The following is an 18,049-nucleotide window of genomic DNA, read 5'->3' as shown; positions in this document are numbered from 1 at the left end:
CGTGGATGAACGCCGCGTCAGGGATCTCACCTGTTGCAGGAGGGGGGGGAGGGGAGGGAGGAGATGGAGGGGAGGGAGGGGAGGGAGGGGAGGGAGGGAGGAGAGGTGAGGGGAGGAGAGGGGAGGAGAGGGAGGGGAGTTAGGGGAGGGAGGAGATGGAGGAGAGGAGAGGGAGGAGAGGAGGAGAGGGAGGGGAGGGAGGGGAGGGAGGAGATGGAGGGGAGGGAGGGAGGAGAGGGAGGAGAGGGAGGGGAGGAGGAGATGGAGGAGAGGAGAGGGAGGGGAGGGAGGAGAGGGAGGGGAGGGAGGGGAGGGAGGAGATGGAGGGGAGGGAGGGGAGGGAGGGGAGGGAGGGGAGGGAGGAGAGGTGAGGGGAGGAGAGGAGAGGGAGGAGAGTTAGGGGAGGGAGGAGATGGAGGAGAGGAGAGGGAGGGGAGTTAGGGGAGGGAGGAGATGGAGGAGAGGAGAGGGAGGAGAGGGAGGAGAGGGAGGGGAGGGAGGGGAGGAGAGGGAGGGAGTTAGGGGAGGGAGGAGATGGAGGAGAGGAGAGGGAGGAGAGGGAGGAGAGGGAGGGGAGGGAGGGGAGGAGAGGGAGGGGAGTTAGGGGAGGGAGGAGATGGAGGAGAGGAGAGGGAGGGGAGGGAGGAGAGGGAGGAGAGGGAGGGGAGGGAGGAGAGGGAGGGGAGGGAGGAGAGGGAGGGGAGGGAGGGGAGGGAGGGGAGGGAGGAGAGGGAGGAGAGGGAGGGGAGGGAGGGGAGTTAGGGGAGGGAGGAGATGGAGGAGAGGAGAGGGAGGGGAGGGAGGAGAGGGAGGGGAGGGAGGAGAGGGAGGGGGAGGGAGGGGAGGGGAGGGGAGTTAGGGGAGGGAGGAGATGGAGGAGAGGAGAGGGAGGGGAGGGAGGGGAGGGGAGGAGAGGGAGGGGAGGGAGGAGAGGGAGGGGAGGGAGGGGAGGGAGGGGAGTTAGGGGAGGGAGGAGATGGAGGAGAGGAGAGGGAGGGGAGGGAGGAGAGGGAGGGGAGGGAGGAGAGGGAGGGGGAGGGAGGGGAGGGAGGGGATGGAGGAGAGGAGAGGGAGGGGAGGGAGGAGAGGGAGGGGGGAGGGAGGAGAGGGTGGGGTGGGAGGGGAGGGAGGGGAGGGAGGAGATGGAGGAGAGGAGAGGGAGGGGGAGGGAGGAGAGGGAGGAGAGGGAGGGGAGGGAGGGAGGAGAGGGATGGTGAGGATTCACCGATCACCACACACCACCACACTCACTAGACACTCACTCACCACTACACACTCACTCACCACAAGCGCCACCACACACTCATCACCACACACTCACTCACTCACACACACACCACCACACACACACCACACTCACTCACCACCACACACTCACTCACCACACACACCACCACAACTCATCACCACACACTCACTCACTCACCACCACACACTCACCACTCACACACACTCACCACTCACACACACCACACACTCACTCACCACTACACACTCACTCACCACACACACCACACACTCACTCACTCCACACCACACACTCACCACTCACACACACCACACACTCACTCACCACTACACACTCACTCACCACACACACACACCACACACTCACTCACTCACCACCACACACTCACCACTCACACACACCACACACTCACTCACCACACACTCACTCACCACACACACACACCACCACACACGACCCTGACCACCACCACACACTACCACCACACACTCGCACACACACACACTCACTCACCACACTCACACACACCACACACACACACACACATACCACACACTCACTCACCACACACACTCACTCACCACACACACCACACTCACACACACCACACACACTCACTCACCACACTCACACACACCACACACACTCTCACCACACACACACACACACCACACACACACACCACACACACTCACTCACACACACACACACACATACCACACACTCACTCACCACACACACTCACTACACACACCACACTCACTCACCACACTCACACACACTCACTCACCACACACTCACTCACCACACCACACACACTCACTCACCACACACTCACTCACCACACACCACCACACACACTAGACACTCACCACCACACACACACCACACTCACTCACCACACTCACACACACCACACACTCACTCACCACACACTCACTCACCACACACCACCACACACACGAGACACTCACCACCACACACGCACCACACTCACTCACCACACTCACACACACCACACACACTCACTCACCACACACCACCACACACACGAGACACTCACCACCACACACACACCACACTCACTCACCACACTCACACACACCACACACACTCACTCACCACACTCACACACACCACACACACTCACTCACCACACACCACCACACACACGAGACACTCACCACCACACACACACCACACTCACTCACCACACACACTCACTCACCACACACTCACTCACCACACACCACCACACACACGAGACACTCACCACCACACACACACCACCACACACACACCGCACACTCCACCCCCGCCACCCCCACACTCACCACCACACACTAACCACACACACTCACCTCACCACACACTCACTCACCTCACCACACACACACACACCTCACCACACACACACACACCTCACCACACACACACACACCTCACCACACACACACACCTCACCACACACACACACCTCACCACACACTCACCACCACACACTCACTCACCACACTCCCACACACACTCACTCACCACACACTCACTCACCACACACCACCACACACACGAGACACTCACCACCACACACACACTCACCTCACCACACACACACACACCTCACCACACACACTCACCACACCACACACTCACTCACCTCACCACACACACACTCACTCACCACACACTCACTCACCTCACCACACACACTCACTCACCTCACCACACTCACCTCACCTCACCACACCACACACGCAATCACCACACACACACACTCACCTCACCACACACCACACTCACTCACGACACACTCCCCACACACTCACCACCCACACACTCACCACCACCACACAATCACCACACACTCACCACCACCACACACTCACCACCACACACACACACACCACACACACACACACACACCACGCACTCACCACACCACACACACACACCACGCACTCACCACCACACACACTCACCTCACCACACACACTCACTCACCTCACCACACACACACACTCACCTCACCACACACACCACCACAATCACACACCACACTCACTCACGACACACTCCCACACACTCACCACCCACACACTCACCACACACTCACCACCACCACACACTCACCACACACTCACCACCACCACACACTCACCACACACCTCACCACACACTCACCACCACCACACACTCACCACACACTCACCACACACTCACCACACACTCACCACCACCACACACTCACCACACACTCACCACACACTCACACCACCACACACTCACACACACTCACCACACACTCACCAGGCTTGAGTGACGTCAGCGGTACGAGTGGAGCGGTGAGGATTGCACCGCTCACCGCCGCTTTCCCGTTCGCCTCGCTCACCCCGACTCGTCCTCCTTGTCCACCTCGTCCAACACCACTCACCTCCACCTTGTCCACCAAAGAAAGACAAAGGTCCCCCGGCTAGCGTCTAACAAGACTGCTGGGGCAAGTGCTGCGAGGAGCCTATGGAAGGCCCGGCACTGTGGTACACAGACACTCACTCACTCACCTCACACTCACTCACATACTCATACACTCACCCACCCACTCACCCAACCACTCACCCACTCACTCACTCACTCACCCACTCACTCACCCACTCACTCACTCACCCACCCACTCACTCACCTCACACTCACTCACCTCACACTCACTCACCTCACACTCACTCACCTCACACCCACCCACCCACTCATTCACCCACCCACCCACCCACTCACCCACCCACTCACCCACCCCACTCACCCACCCACCCACCCACTCACTCACCCACTCACCAACCCACTCACCCACCCACTCACCCACTCACCCACCCACTCACCCACTCATTCACCCACCCACCCACTCACCAACCCACCCACCCACTCACCAACCCACCCACCCACTCACCCACCCACTCACCCACACACACTCACTTATTCACACACTCACTCATTCACCCCCTCACTCACTCACCCGCCCCCTCATTCACTAACTCGTACACTCATTCACCCCACTCGCACATTAAATTATTCACTCATTAACACACTCACCCTCACTCATTCACCCACTTACACACTCACTCATTCACCCACATACTCATTCACTCACTCACCGCCATCGCTACCACCACCACCACCACCATCGCTTCCACCACCATCATCACGTCCACCATCGTTATCACCACTACCACCATCATCATCACCATCACCACCATCATCACCACCACCACCACCATCATGTCCACCATCATTATCATCACCACCACCATCATCATCACCACCATCACCACCATCATCACCACCACCACCACCATCATCATCATCACCACCACCATCACCACCTTCACCACCACCATCACCGCCACCATCACCGCCACCATCACCGCCACCATCACCACCATTACCACCACCACCATCACCGCCACCATCACCGCCACCATCATCATCACCACCATCACCACCATCATCACCACCATCACCGCCACCATCACCGCCACCACCACCACCCTACCTTGCCCCCCGCCTCATCCACCACCACTGCGCCCTCCGCACTGTCCACCATCACCGCCACCATCACCACCGCCGCTGCGTTGTCGGCCGCCTCACCCTCCTGCACCTCGCCCGCAGGTTTCACAGCGGCCGTAGCGTCTCCTGCCCATGGGAACGTGGAGTGAGCGCGGCGCTGGGAGGGGTGGTTGATGTGGTGGTGATACTACTGATGATGACACTGCTACTAATGTGATGCTACTAATGATGATGCTACGGATGATGATGCTACAGATGCTGATGATGCTACGGATGATGCTACTGATGATGCCTACGGATGATGATGCTACTGATGATGACACTGCTACTGATGTGATGCTACTGATGTGATGCTGCTACTGATGATGATGCTGCTACTAGATGACACTGCTACTGATGGTTATGATGCTACTGATGATGATACTACTGATGATGATGATGATACTACTGATGATGCTGCTGCTGATGAAGATGATGATACAGATGATGATGATGCTACTGATGATGATGCTACTGATGATGATGCTACGGATGATGATGATGATACTACTGATGATGATACTACTGATGATGATACTACTGATGATGACGATGCTACTGATGAAGATGATGCTACTGATGAAGATGATGCTACTGATGATGATGCTGATGATGATGCTGCTACTGATGAAGATGCTTGCTACTGATGATGATGATATTGACGCCGCTGCTGCTGCTGCGAGGAACCTCTCACCCGGCTCTCCGCGCTCATCTTCGTAATCCTTCTTGAGCTGTCGCGCCACTTTGCGGCTGTAGCTGGGACGCTTCAACTGGAACACCTCCAGCTCCACGTCTGGGGCGGGGGGGAGAGTCTGTTCAAACTCAACTACCCACCCAACCACCCACCCACCCACTCAACCACTCTACCACCCACCCACTCAACCACCCAACCACCCCACCCACTCAACCACCCAGCCACCCAACCACCCACCCACTCACTCAACTACCCAGCCACCCAACCACCCACTCAACCACCCACCCACTCACCCATCCACTCACTCAACCACCCAGCCACCCAACCACCCACCCAACCACCCACTCACTCACTCAACCACCCAGCCACCCAACCACTCAACCACCCACCCACCCACTCACCCACCCACCCACCCACCCACTCACCCACCCACTCACTCAACCACCCAGCCACCCACCCACCCACCCACTCAACCACCCACTCACTCAACCACCCAGCCACCCAACCACCCACCCACTCAACCACCCACTCACTCAACCACCCAGCCACCCAACCACCCACCCACCCAACCACCCACCCACTCAACCACCCAACCACCCACCCACTCACCCACCCACTCACTCTACCACCCAGCCACCATAACCACCCCACCCACCCAACCACCCACCCACTCAACCACCCACTCACTCAACCACCCATCCACCCAACCACCCACCCAGCCACCCACCCACCCACTCAACCACCCAACCACCCACCCACCCACTCACCCACCCACTCACTCAACCACCCAACCACCCACCCACTCACTCACCCACCCACTCACTCAACCACCCAGCCACCCAACCACCCAGCCACCCAACCACCCAGCCACCCAACCACCCACTCACTCAACCACCCACCCACCCACCCAACCACCCACCCACTCAACCACCCACTCACTCAACCACCCAGCCACCCAACCACCCACCTACTCAACCACCCAACCACCCACTCACTCAACCACCCAGCCACCCAACCACCCACCCACTCAACCACCCAGCCACCCAACACCCACCCACCCAACCACCCACCCACTCAACCACCCACTCACTCAACCACCCAGCCACCCACCCACCCAACCACCCACCCACTCACTCACTCACCCACTCACTCAACCACCCACCCACCCAACCACCCACTCAACCACCCACCCACCCACTCAACCACCCACCCACCCACTCAACCACCCCACCCACCCACTCAACCACCCACCCACCCACTCAACCACCCACCCACCCAACCACCCACCCACCCAACCACCCACCCACCCAACCACCCACCCACCCAACCACCCACCCAACCAACCACCCACCCAACCAACCACCCACCCAACCACTCAACCACCCACCCAACCACTCAACCACCCACCCACCCACTCAACCACCCATCCACCCACTCAACCACCCATCCACCCACTCAACCACCCATCCACCCACTCAACCACCCATCCACCCACTCAACCACCCATCCACCCACCCAACCACCCACCCAACCACCCACCCAACCAACCACCCACCCACCCAACCAACCACCCACCCACCCAACCAACCACCCACCCACCCAACCAACCACCCACCCACCCAACCAACCACCCACCCACCCAACCAACCAACCACCCACCCACCCACTCAACCATCCACCCACTCAACCACCCACCCACCCACTCACTCACCCACCCACCCAACCACCCACTCACCCCACATCACCTAAAACCGCCCCACCCCACCTCACCCCACATCACCTAAACCCACATCACCTCACCGCACCCCACCCCCACCGCACCCCCACCTCACCCACCCCACCTCGCCCACCCCACCTCACCTCACCCACTGGCCTCACCCCACATCACCTAAACCCACCCACCTCACCCACCCCACCTCACCCACTCACCCACTGACCTCACCCCACATCACCTAAACCCACCTCACCCACCCCACCTCACCCACCCACCCACCGACCTCACCCCACATCACCTAAACCCACCCCACCTCACCAACCTCACCTCACCCATACACCCGACCTCACCCATACACCCCACTCACCCCACCTCACCTCACCCCACCCCACCTCACCCCACCTCACCCACCCCACCTCATCCACCCACTCACCCACTGGCCTCACCCCACATCACCTAAACCCACCTCACCCACCCCACCTCACCCACTCCACTCACCGACTCGCCACTCAACCCATTCACCCAACACCCTCTTACCTTCCACCTCATCCTGGAAGCTCAGCAAATTCGCGGCTTTCGTCACCACCGCCACAGCGGACACGGGCGGCCGCCTTCTCCTCCCGCCGTTTCCTCCTCCCGCCACCCCGAGGCCACCACCGCCACCCTCAGCGTCAACGATGGACGGCCTGCGGCCTACTCACCGAGGCGGGGCCTGCCTTGCCTAGCGCCGCCGCCGGGTTCGTTGCGCCGTTCTCGGCGGGGGCGGCGCGGCTCGCCGCCTGGGGGGGGGGTGCCCCCTCGGGGTCGGATTTGTCGCCGTCTCCGCCACCGCCGTCTCCGCCACCGCCATCCTCGCCGGACGAGGAGGAGGAGGCGTTGCGGCGTCTGAAGTTCCTCTTGCTGCGCTTAAACATCTCCCGTTGTTGAGACTCGAAAAATCTCCTCAGGGCGACGTTAAATGGCGGGAGATGTCCACGGGGGAGTCGACAGCGGTGGAGTCGGATTGTCGATTACTAGGTGCGATTACTACCCGTCGATTCCCGCATTGGTTTGCGTTGTGGGGAGGGGGGAGCTGAGGAAAGGAATCGAGAGCAGCGATTCGCTTAGATTGTTTTCAATGGGAATCGATTTGAATGTGTAAATATAATCGGAATCGATTCGGCGTGATAACGACGGGGTTAATGGCGGGAGTCATCCACGGGGAGTCGATAGCAGTGGAGTCGGGTGTCGATTACGCAGGGTTTCGATTCTCTGTTGTCGATTCCCGCATTATTGTCAACGGCGAGAGGAATCGAAACGTCGTGAGAATTTTATTTAAATGTTTAATTTTTATTATTTTATTATTTCCCTTCTACGTTACTTTACCGAAAGAACCAAGAAGATGCAACTTTATATTATCATCAGCATCAGTGTTATTTCGCTTGTTCATCCAACGGGGTGTGAAATACCATATATTGATTTCGGTAGCAATTGTTTAATTTCATTAGTGTAGTATTTCATTAGTGTAGTATTTCATTAGTGTAGTATTTCATTAGTGTAGTATTTCATTAGTGTAGTATTTCGATTTAAAGCTTTCGTGACTGCAGGGATTCATGAAGCACGTGTGCTGTTTCATTCAGACGCTGTCGCCTCGACAGACCTGGTTTTCACCTGAGGACGGCTGCTTGCGTTGTGGCCGAAACGTCGTGAGAAATGTTTTATTATGTTTAATTTTTATTATTTTATTACTTCCCTTCTACGTGACTTTACCGAAAGAACCAAGAAGATGAATCCCTGCAGTCACGAAAGCTTTACATCGAAATTTGGTTTATGGTTTTATTTTTATTATTTTATTACTTCCCTTCTACGTGACTTTACCGAAAGAACCAAGAAGATGAATCCCTGCAGTCACGAAAGCTTTACATCGAAATTTGGTTTATGGTTTTCTTTTTATTATTTTATTACTTTCCTTCTAACGTGACTTTACCGAAAGAACCAAGGAGACCCCGAGGTTGTTTTCGGTAAAGTCACGTAGGTAGAAATTAAAATAATGATGGAAATAAAATGTTAAAAGTTAGTTATTATTATAGAAATAAAATAATTAGAAATAAAATAATTAAAATAATTATTTTATTTCTATTTTTTTAATTTTATTGGTTTAAAAAAAATAGAAATAAAATAATGATATAAAAAAATTCCTATTACGTAGGTAAAAATTTTTTTTTCTAAAATATATAAGAGCACTGCCGGGTTAGCTGGGTGCCGGGATCCGTGGTTGACCAGGGACCGGATCAGACAGCCTCCCCCCCTAGCACTCGTAGCGGAGGACTGGAAATAGGAGAGTCAGGGGATAGTGCTATAGGGGTGTCTCCCATCGAGTACGGGTGAAGGGGCTGTCACCCCTTCAAGGTTTTGTTACAGCCTTTTGGTTAAATAAAAATTAACCCGTAAAAACAAAGTGTTTCACTATAAATCCTCTATATGCGTGGCGGCTAGAGTCTTCTCGTCCTCTGGCTTGAGATGGCTACCACCTATGGGTCAATTAAATATTTAATTTGTTTTCCCCAAACAGTGTAAAAATTTTGGGAATTTTTTTTTCACGAACATTAATAGTCACGCACAACGAGTCTGTGTGCATAATGTCAGCTCGATTGGATCACGGGAAGTGGGTTCAAAAACGACCGAAAGATTTGCACGGTCGTAAGCGGCGCAAGCGAGCGAACTTAATATAAAGGATTAAAAACAAAGTTTTTCACAAACAGGTCCCTGCGGGGTGGGCTGGTAGGAACGAATAACCAAAGAATAAACATCATGTATTATGACACTTGTTTAGCCAGGAAAGCCTCACTGAGTCTAAAGGTTTTTGTAGGGTCCTGCCAAGTGTTTGCAGTAGGGGGCGATGTTGATACACCTAATTGGACATCGGACAGACGGACGATATAATCTATTGTAGGTTGGTTCACTTCGTTCCTACCAGTAGAAATCCTTGATATGCGTGTTCAATGGGCCACCAACCCAGCCCACATTGGTCTTTGAAACGGGCGGCTAGAGTCCTCTCGTCCTCTGGCTTGAGATGGCTGCCACCTATGGGTCAGATGATTGCCTGCCACCATTAAGGCAATTAAATGTAATTTTTTTTTTGCCTAAAAAGTGTAAAATTTTGGAACAGAAATTTTCACGAAAATAAATGGTCACGCACAACGAGTCTGTGTGCAAAATGTCAGCTCGATTGGATCACGGGAAGTGGGTTTAAAAAACGACCGAAAGATTTGCACGGTCGTAAGCGCGCAAGCAAGTGAACTTAATATAAAGGGTTTAAAAAAAGTGTGCCGTTCCTGGCCCTTCCCCCCCCCCTCAACCATTATATATACGGGGTGGCATTTCTTTGGTTCTCTCATTTACTTGATACAGCTGTCGTGGCTCTGACGGTTCCACCTGAAGACGGAGGTTTGTGTTGCTTCCGAAACGTCGTGAATTTTTTTTATTTTACTTTTATTAATTTAAATTTTTACCTACGGGACTTTACCGAATAAACCTGGGAAGTTGTATACCCTGGTGTGTGTCATTGTTAGATGCTTGATAAACCTTTGGCGGAAGCCTCTCAACTTATCTGCGTCTCCGAGTGAGTCTGTGGGAACACCTCACTACACGTGTGTTGGGCTAACTCGCTCAGGGCACCTGGCTCCCCCAGCTGGCTGCGATGGGGGGGGGGGGGATCTTTGTCTTTTGAGTCGGTGTTGTTGTCAAGGGGGATAAGTTCAAGTTCAGTTATTTTCAAGTTTCATTTATTAGGTACAAGCCCTGTGAGCCATTCGGCTCTTGAATCGGGTGCAACCGCAAACAAACAAACAAAAACACGAACAAAAAAGCATCTTAAAGTGACCGAGTGCAAACAGAAAATCCAAGAAAAGACAGCAAAATATTGCAGAAAAAGCACCGTACATCAACGCTGTGTGCACAAATCCAGTGGGATGCAAGTCAAACAACAACAACAACAACAACCACAAGACAACTTGGATTAAGGCCATCAGTCTAACTCTGTACTACAACAAACATGGCTAAACCAATACAACCTGTGCTATGACGTCACTTCCTGCTGCCACCTTTCTCATGTCCCACCTCTCCCCTCAGCAACCTCCGGAGGGACCACCCCTCACGCATCCTCAAGTTCAAGTTCACGTATTAGGTGTAGCCCTGTGAGCCATTCGGCTCTTGAAATCGGGTGCAACCGCAACAAACAAAAAAAATGAACACGAAAACATCTTAAAGTGAATATGTGACTAAGTGCAAACAGAAAATCCAAGAAAAGCAAAATATTGCAGAAAAAAATCACCGTACACCAACGCTGTGTGCAAAAATCCCAGTGGGATGCAAGTCAAACAACAACAACACCAACAACCACAAGACAACTTAGATTAAGGCCATCAGTCTAACTCCGTACTACAAACATGGCCAAACTGAAAAACTTTTCAAAAATCACCAAAATAAAAAAGCAATGAAACAGTGGTCATAGGAACTGTGACCGAATTAAATTTCGATTTAAAGCTTTCGTGACTGCAGGGATTCATTCTCTTAGTTCTTTCGGTAAAGTCACCATGTAGGTAAAAAATTAATAAAAATAAAACAATAAAAATCACGACGTTTCGGAGGCAATACCCCAGCTAGGCCCAGAAGTGAGAGTGCCAGGAGGTATGCGGTCAACAACGCTCGACTCAGGGGGGAGGACGCCCCTGCCATGCTTAGTCCCATGGGATGTTGGCTATCAACAACAAGGCAACTCCTATGACTAATTGGGAATGGGACGCAAGCGTAGGATTGATCACCCTGTCGCTGGCCGCCTTTGGGGAGGGTGCATAGTGTGAAAGGCCGAAACACCCTGGGAACCAAAGGGTCACTACTGACGATGCGCTCCCCAAATTTCACCAGGCTCACTGTTCATGAACTCTTGGAAGTGCTTGCACAAAGGATAGCAACATCTCATCCTGTGTTCTTGGAATCTATTAATTTTAATTTCATTTTTTGCCTGCAGTCACGAAAGCTTCAAGTCTAGAACTATATATATGGTTGCTGAGAAAATAAGAACGTCTGTGTGTTATCCGGGGTCGATTTTGCCAATACACAGTTACCTGGCCACTGTGTATTACGTGGAAGAAATATAAAGCGGCGAGTGAGTTACGTGATCGTTGTGTTCTGCCGCAGGAGACAACAATCGAAGAGTACTATGAGGCACCACGCTAATCACACCACATTCGCCTCACCACACTCGCCACACTGCACCGACCACAACACCACATTATGTGGTGTGCGCTGGCAGGCTGGCACCTGTGCAGGCGTCGTCAGGATCGTATACCAGGCGAGGTAGTCAACATCGCGTCGTCTTCACCGCCGCCGGTGCATGAACAGGCCAGAACTGCTGGCGGCGCCGGGCGCTAGCGGCGAGCGGGAGGCGGAGGAGGGCGACGTCTTCAATGACGCTGCTGCTGCTGCTGTTGCTGGTGGCGCGCAACCAGCACGACACGCTGGCGCCGGCCGGGGCTGGCGTCCAAGACACCGGAGAAGTGATCTTCACTCGCTTGTTCTCTTCACTTGCTTTGGTAGAATTCCACGCCCTCCTTCCCGAGCCGTCTCGTTGACTCTGGACGCTCGCTTCAGCGGCAGACTCCACCGTCACCCGACCTGTCATTAGCTCCCGTGGCCACCAGTCCACGGGAGGTGATGTCGCTGCTGAAGTCTCTGCTGCCGATGATCGGAAGGGCGATCATGGACCCCTCCAAAAGGAGGCGACGTCGCCCAATGCGCCCGCGACGCCGACGTCACCGTCACCGCGGCCGCCCTCGACGCCGCGGTGGCTGCGCGCGAGAGGCAGCTCGCGACGCCGTCCGCAGCGGCGACGCTGCTTGCGTCGCCGCCCGCCACGGCGAGTGAGTGAGGGGGGGGGGGGGGGGGGGGGGGGGGGGGAGGTGACGTCACGAGGCCACAGGAAGCTGCTGCTGCAGTGAAATCCGAGGCCAAGCCCGCTTGAGCAGCTATACGGCCCTCGTTTTTAGAAGCGACCTGCCCACAACAACAACAACCTGTTGCTTCCACTGCAAAATTGGTCTGATAGGAGCAAAGGCACTCGGCGCGACTCGGCACGACAAGGCAACAATGCGAACGGTGTGCATACAGCACGGATTGTACTGCAAACTTGGCACGGCACCAGAGAAACCCTTCAATTGCAGCAGCAACATCACATTCTTGCACGCCCTGGGAATGTAGACGTGTGCGTGCGTGCGCTTCCTTGGGTTTGCGAGTGGGGGGGGGGGGTGATACGAACGGCTCAGAGTTTACCTCTGGCCCACGCGGGGCGACAGCCACGAGACTTTCTCTGCTGGGAGATGAGCGGCGTCGGCCCGATGCCGTTCGTGGAGAGACTCGGTCGCTGGGTGGCGCCCGGCGGGGCTTGGCGGCGCTGGCGCTCGTACTCTGGAGCTCTGGCGACACTCGTTCGCTTGTGCGCTGGCAGGCTGGCACCTGTGCTCGGGCACTCCACGCAGGCGTCGTCAGGATCGTATACCAGGCGAGGTAGTCAACATCGCGTCGTCTTCACCGCCGCCGGTGCATGAACAGGCCAGAGCTGCTGGTGGCGCCGGGCACTAGCAGCGAGCGGGACGAGGAGGGCGACGTCTTCAATGACGAGGAGGAGGAGGGCGACGTCTTCAATGACGAGGAGGAGGAGGGCGACGTCTTCAATGACGAGGAGGAAGAGGGCGACGTCTTCAATGACGAGGAGGAAGAGGGCGACGTCTTCAATGACGAGGAGGGCGACGTCTTCAATGGCGAGGAGGGCGACGTCTTCAATGGCGAGGAGGAGGAGGGCGACGTCTTCAATGGCGAGGAGGAGGAGGGCGACGTCTTCAATGACGAGGGCGACGTCTTCAATGGCGAGGAGGAGGAGGGCGACGTCTTCAATGGCGAGGAGGAGGAGGGCGACGTCTTCAATGGCGAGGAAGAGGGCGACGTCTTCAATGACGAGGAGGAGGGCGACGTCTTCAATGACGAGGAGGAGGGCGACGTCTTCAATGGCGAGGAGGAAGAGGGCGACGTCTTCAATGGCGAGGAGGAAGAGGGCGACGTCTTCAATGACGAGGAGGAGGAGGGCGACGTCTTCAATGACGAGGAGGAGGGCGACGTCTTCAATGGCGAGGAGGAAGAGGGCGACGTCTTCAATGGCGAGGAGGAAGAGGGCGACGTCTTCAATGGCGAGGAGGAAGAGGGCGACGTCTTCAATGACGAGGGCGACGTCTTCAATGACGAGGAGGAGGAGGGCGACGTCTTAAATGGCGAGGAGGAGGAGGAGGGTGACATCTTCAATGACGAGGAGGAGGAGGGCGACATCTTCAATGACGAGGAGGAGGAGGGCGACGTCTTCAATGACGAGGAGGAGGAGGAGGGTGACGTCTTCAATGACGAGGAGGAGGAGGAGGGCGACGTCTTCAATGACGAGGAGGAGGGCGACGTCTTCAATGGCGAGGGCGACGTCTTCAATGACGAGGAGGAGGAGGGCGACGTCTTAAATGGCGAGGAGGAGGAGGAGGAGGGTGACATCTTCAATGACGAGGAGGAGGGCGACATCTTCAATGACGAGGAGGAGGGCGACGTCTTCAATGACGAGGAGGAGGAGGAGGGTGACGTCTTCAATGACGAGGAGGAGGAGGGTGACATCTTCAATGACGAGGAGGAGGAGGGCGACGTCTTCAATGGCGAGGGCGACGTCTTCAATGACGAGGAGGAGGAGGGCGACGTCTTAAATGGCGAGGAGGAGGAGGAGGGTGACATCTTCAATGACGAGGAGGAGGAGGGCGACATCTTCAATGACGAGGAGGAGGAGGGCGACGTCTTCAATGACGAGGAGGAGGAGGAGGGTGACATCTTCAATGACGAGGAGGAGGAGGGCGACGTCTTCAATGACGAGGAGGAGGAGGAGGGTGACATCTTCAATGGCGACGCTGCTGGTGCGGCTGGCGCGCCACCAGCACTCCCACGCTGGTGGCGGCGGCCGGCCTGGCGAGCGCCCACGACACGGGCGACGCCCTGGAGAGGGCGGCCTGCTGCTGTGCTGCTGCTGCTGCGTCACGTGGGACGGCACCGGCGGCGCTAGGGGGGCGGCGCCGTAAAGGTTTTAAACAATCGTAGTTTTTATTAATCTTCACTTGTTTTCACTTTGTTTTTGTATTTATTGCACGCGCACATTTATTTAGCAAATGGCAGAGCACGACTTTTGATTTGATTCGTTTCGAGTCTTTTTTTGGATTTTTTCTAATTGACACTTTTTATTAAAAGCCATTTGCTTAAACTTTAAGCGTATTAAAAAAAAGAGAGAGGCGGCCGACCCAGACGGCGTCGCCGCTGAGCGTCGTCGTCGTCGTCTTCACCGCCGCCCGACTGTGAATCGGCCGGAGCAGCTGCTGGCGGGCAGCGGCGGTCGATTTTCGGCGGCAGAGACGCGCCGCGGAAGCCGCCGACGACGTCGACAACTACTGGCTCCGGGCGCCGCCCTCGGACGGCGCCATCGCGGGCGTGGCAGAGACGCGGCGGGGCGGGTCCCGCTCGACGGCTGGTGGTGGCGGCGAGGGGGGAGGAGGAAGGGGACCTGCGCCAGCGTCTCCAGAACGCCGAGCGGTTTGCCCTCCTGCACCAAGCGGAGCGCCGACACACGGAGCGGCTGGTGACGGCGTCTTCAATGACGACGAGGAGGAGGGTGACGTCTTCAATGACGATGAGGAGGGTGACGTCTTCAATGACGAGGAGGAGGAGGAGGAGGGTGACGTCTTCAATGGCGACGAGGAGGAGGAGGGCGACGTCTTCAATGGCGACGAGGAGGAGGAGGGTGACGTCTTCAATGGCGACGAGGAGGAGGAGGGTGACGTCTTCAATGGCGACGAGGAGGAGGAGGGTGACGTCTTCAATGGCGACGAGGAGGAGGAGGGTGACGTCTTCAATGAGGAGGAGGAGGAGGGGTGACATCTTCAATGACAAGTAGGAGGAGGAGGGTGACGTCTTCAATGAGGAGGAGGGTGACGTCTTCAATGAGGAGGAGGTGACGTCTTCAATGGCGACGAGGAGGGTGACGTCTTCAATGAGGAGGAGGAGGGTGACGTCTTCAATGGCGACGCTGTTGCTGCTGCTGCGTCACGTGGGCCGCCACTGGCGGCGCTAGGGGGGCGGCGCCGTCGATTTTAAATACTCGTAGTTTTTTTTTTATCTTCACTTGTTTTCACTTTGTTTTCGTATTTATTGCACGCGCACATTTATTTTTGATTTGTTTGAGTATTTTTTGAACTCTTTATAATATGGCACAATTTTTATATAAAAGCCATTTGCTCAAAAAACAAAACAGAGAGTGAGTGAGGGGGGGAGAGAGAGGCGGAGTGAGGGGGGGAGAGAGAGGGGGAGTGAGGGGGGAGCCATTGATCGAAAAAAAAAGAGCGAGCTAGAGGGGGGGGGGGAGGGTTACATAAAGCCCAGTAAAAAAAAAACATTTACGAAATGATGAACGAAACAAAGTGGCCGAATACACCGAGCATCTTCTTGTTTCCACTGAGGGGGGGAGAGAGAGAGTGAGTGAGGGGGGAGAGAGAGAGAGAGTGCGTGAGTGAGGGGGGAGAGAGTGAGTGAGCGAGTGAGGGGGGGGAGAGAGTGAGTGAGGGGAGAGAGAGAGTGCGTGAGTGAGGGGGAGAGAGAGTGCGTGAGTGAGGGGAGAGAGTGAGTGAGCGAGTGGAGAGTGAGTGAGCAAGTGAGGGGGGAGAGAGAGAGTGAGGGGGGAGAGAGAGTGCGTGAGTGAGGGGAGAGAGAGTGAGTGAGCGAGGTGAGGGGGGAGAGTGTGAGTGAGGGGAGAGAGAGTGAGTGAGCGAGTGAGGGGGGAGAGAGTGAGTGAGTGGGGAGAGCGTGAGTGAGGGGAGAGAGAGTGAGTGAGCGAGTGAGGGGGGAGAAAGTGAGTGAGGGGAGAGAGAGAGTGAGCGAGTGAGGGGGGGGAGAGTGTGAGTGAGGGGAGAGAGTGAGTGAGCGAGTGAGGGGGGAGAAAGTGAGTCGAGGGGAGAGAGTGAGTGAGCGAGTGAGGGGGGAGAGAGTTAGGGGGGAGAGAGAGAGTGCGTGAGTGAGGGGGAGAGAGAGTGAGTGAGCGAGTGAGGAGGGAGAGTGTGAGTGAGGGGAGAGAGAGTGAGGTGAGCGAGGGGAGAGAGAGAGAGTGAGCGAGGAGAGAGAGAGGTGCGTGAGTGAGGGGAGAGAGAGAGGGAGTGAGGGGAGAGAGAGATGGCACTTTATTGCGGACACGTTCACTTGACATCGGCAGAGACCCTGTTGTATATGGTCGGGTTATGAAATTTTGATAAAAATAATAATTAATTAATAAATTTGGAAAAATGCGTAATTCGCGGAAATTATGCTATTGCATTAATTATAATCATCACAGAGATAATCTTATTATTTTATGCGAATGCTTGCAGTTATGTTAATGTGTGCAGTTATGACAATTAGGCTTAGCTTCGTATCAATCAGGCCACCAGTCCACGGGAGGTAATGTCGCTGCTGATGTCTCTGCTGCTGATCGGAAGGTGGAGCAAGGACCCCCAAAAAGAAGAAGTCATCGCTGGGACATGCGGGTCGGCGTCGCCCCCGCGACGCGACCGCATGTCGCGGGCAACGACGTCAGTGTCGCGGGCGGCGTCACTTATGACGCATTGCGCCACGTCGTGCGTGAAACAAGACGCGATGTTTTTCATGATGCATGGCGCGACGTCATGCATCACGCGGGGCGACGCCGACATCGCGGACGCCAACG

At 55.4% G+C, this 18,049-nt stretch overlaps 1 protein-coding gene and 1 long non-coding RNA gene across 2 annotated transcripts; both read right to left on the bottom strand.

The window, feature by feature from the left end:
* Positions 1 to 8,572, bottom strand: LOC144741014 (uncharacterized). The gene is made up of 5 exons (XR_013589850.1): positions 7,789 to 8,572; positions 5,538 to 5,636; positions 4,791 to 4,930; positions 3,557 to 3,686; positions 1 to 30 (listed from the first exon to the last, which is right to left on the bottom strand). It is a non-coding gene; the product is annotated as an uncharacterized LOC144741014 (long non-coding RNA).
* Positions 8,573 to 10,998: 2,426 nt separating this feature from the next.
* On the bottom strand, positions 10,999 to 15,676 carry LOC144741016 (uncharacterized). The gene has a single exon (XM_078623708.1). The coding sequence runs from the start codon at positions 15,202 to 15,204 to the stop codon at positions 13,816 to 13,818; it is 1,389 nt and encodes a 462-aa protein (XP_078479834.1). The 5' UTR covers positions 15,205 to 15,676; the 3' UTR covers positions 10,999 to 13,815.
* Positions 15,677 to 18,049: the final 2,373 nt, after the last annotated feature.

Source organism: Lampetra planeri, unplaced genomic scaffold, assembly GCF_965212315.1.
Source record: "Lampetra planeri unplaced genomic scaffold, kcLamPlan1.2.h2 scaffold_386, whole genome shotgun sequence".
In the NCBI taxonomy this organism is placed as follows: Eukaryota; Metazoa; Chordata; class Hyperoartia; order Petromyzontiformes; family Petromyzontidae; genus Lampetra; species Lampetra planeri.
Note: the sequence above shows the minus strand (reverse complement) of the source record. Positions and strands in the feature narration are given on the sequence as shown.

Excerpts from the sequence above, each read along its gene's own strand:
- LOC144741016 (XM_078623708.1), bottom strand. The coding sequence starts at position 15,204 with ATGTCACCCTCCTCCTCCTCCTCGTCATTGAAGACGTCGCCCTCCTCC.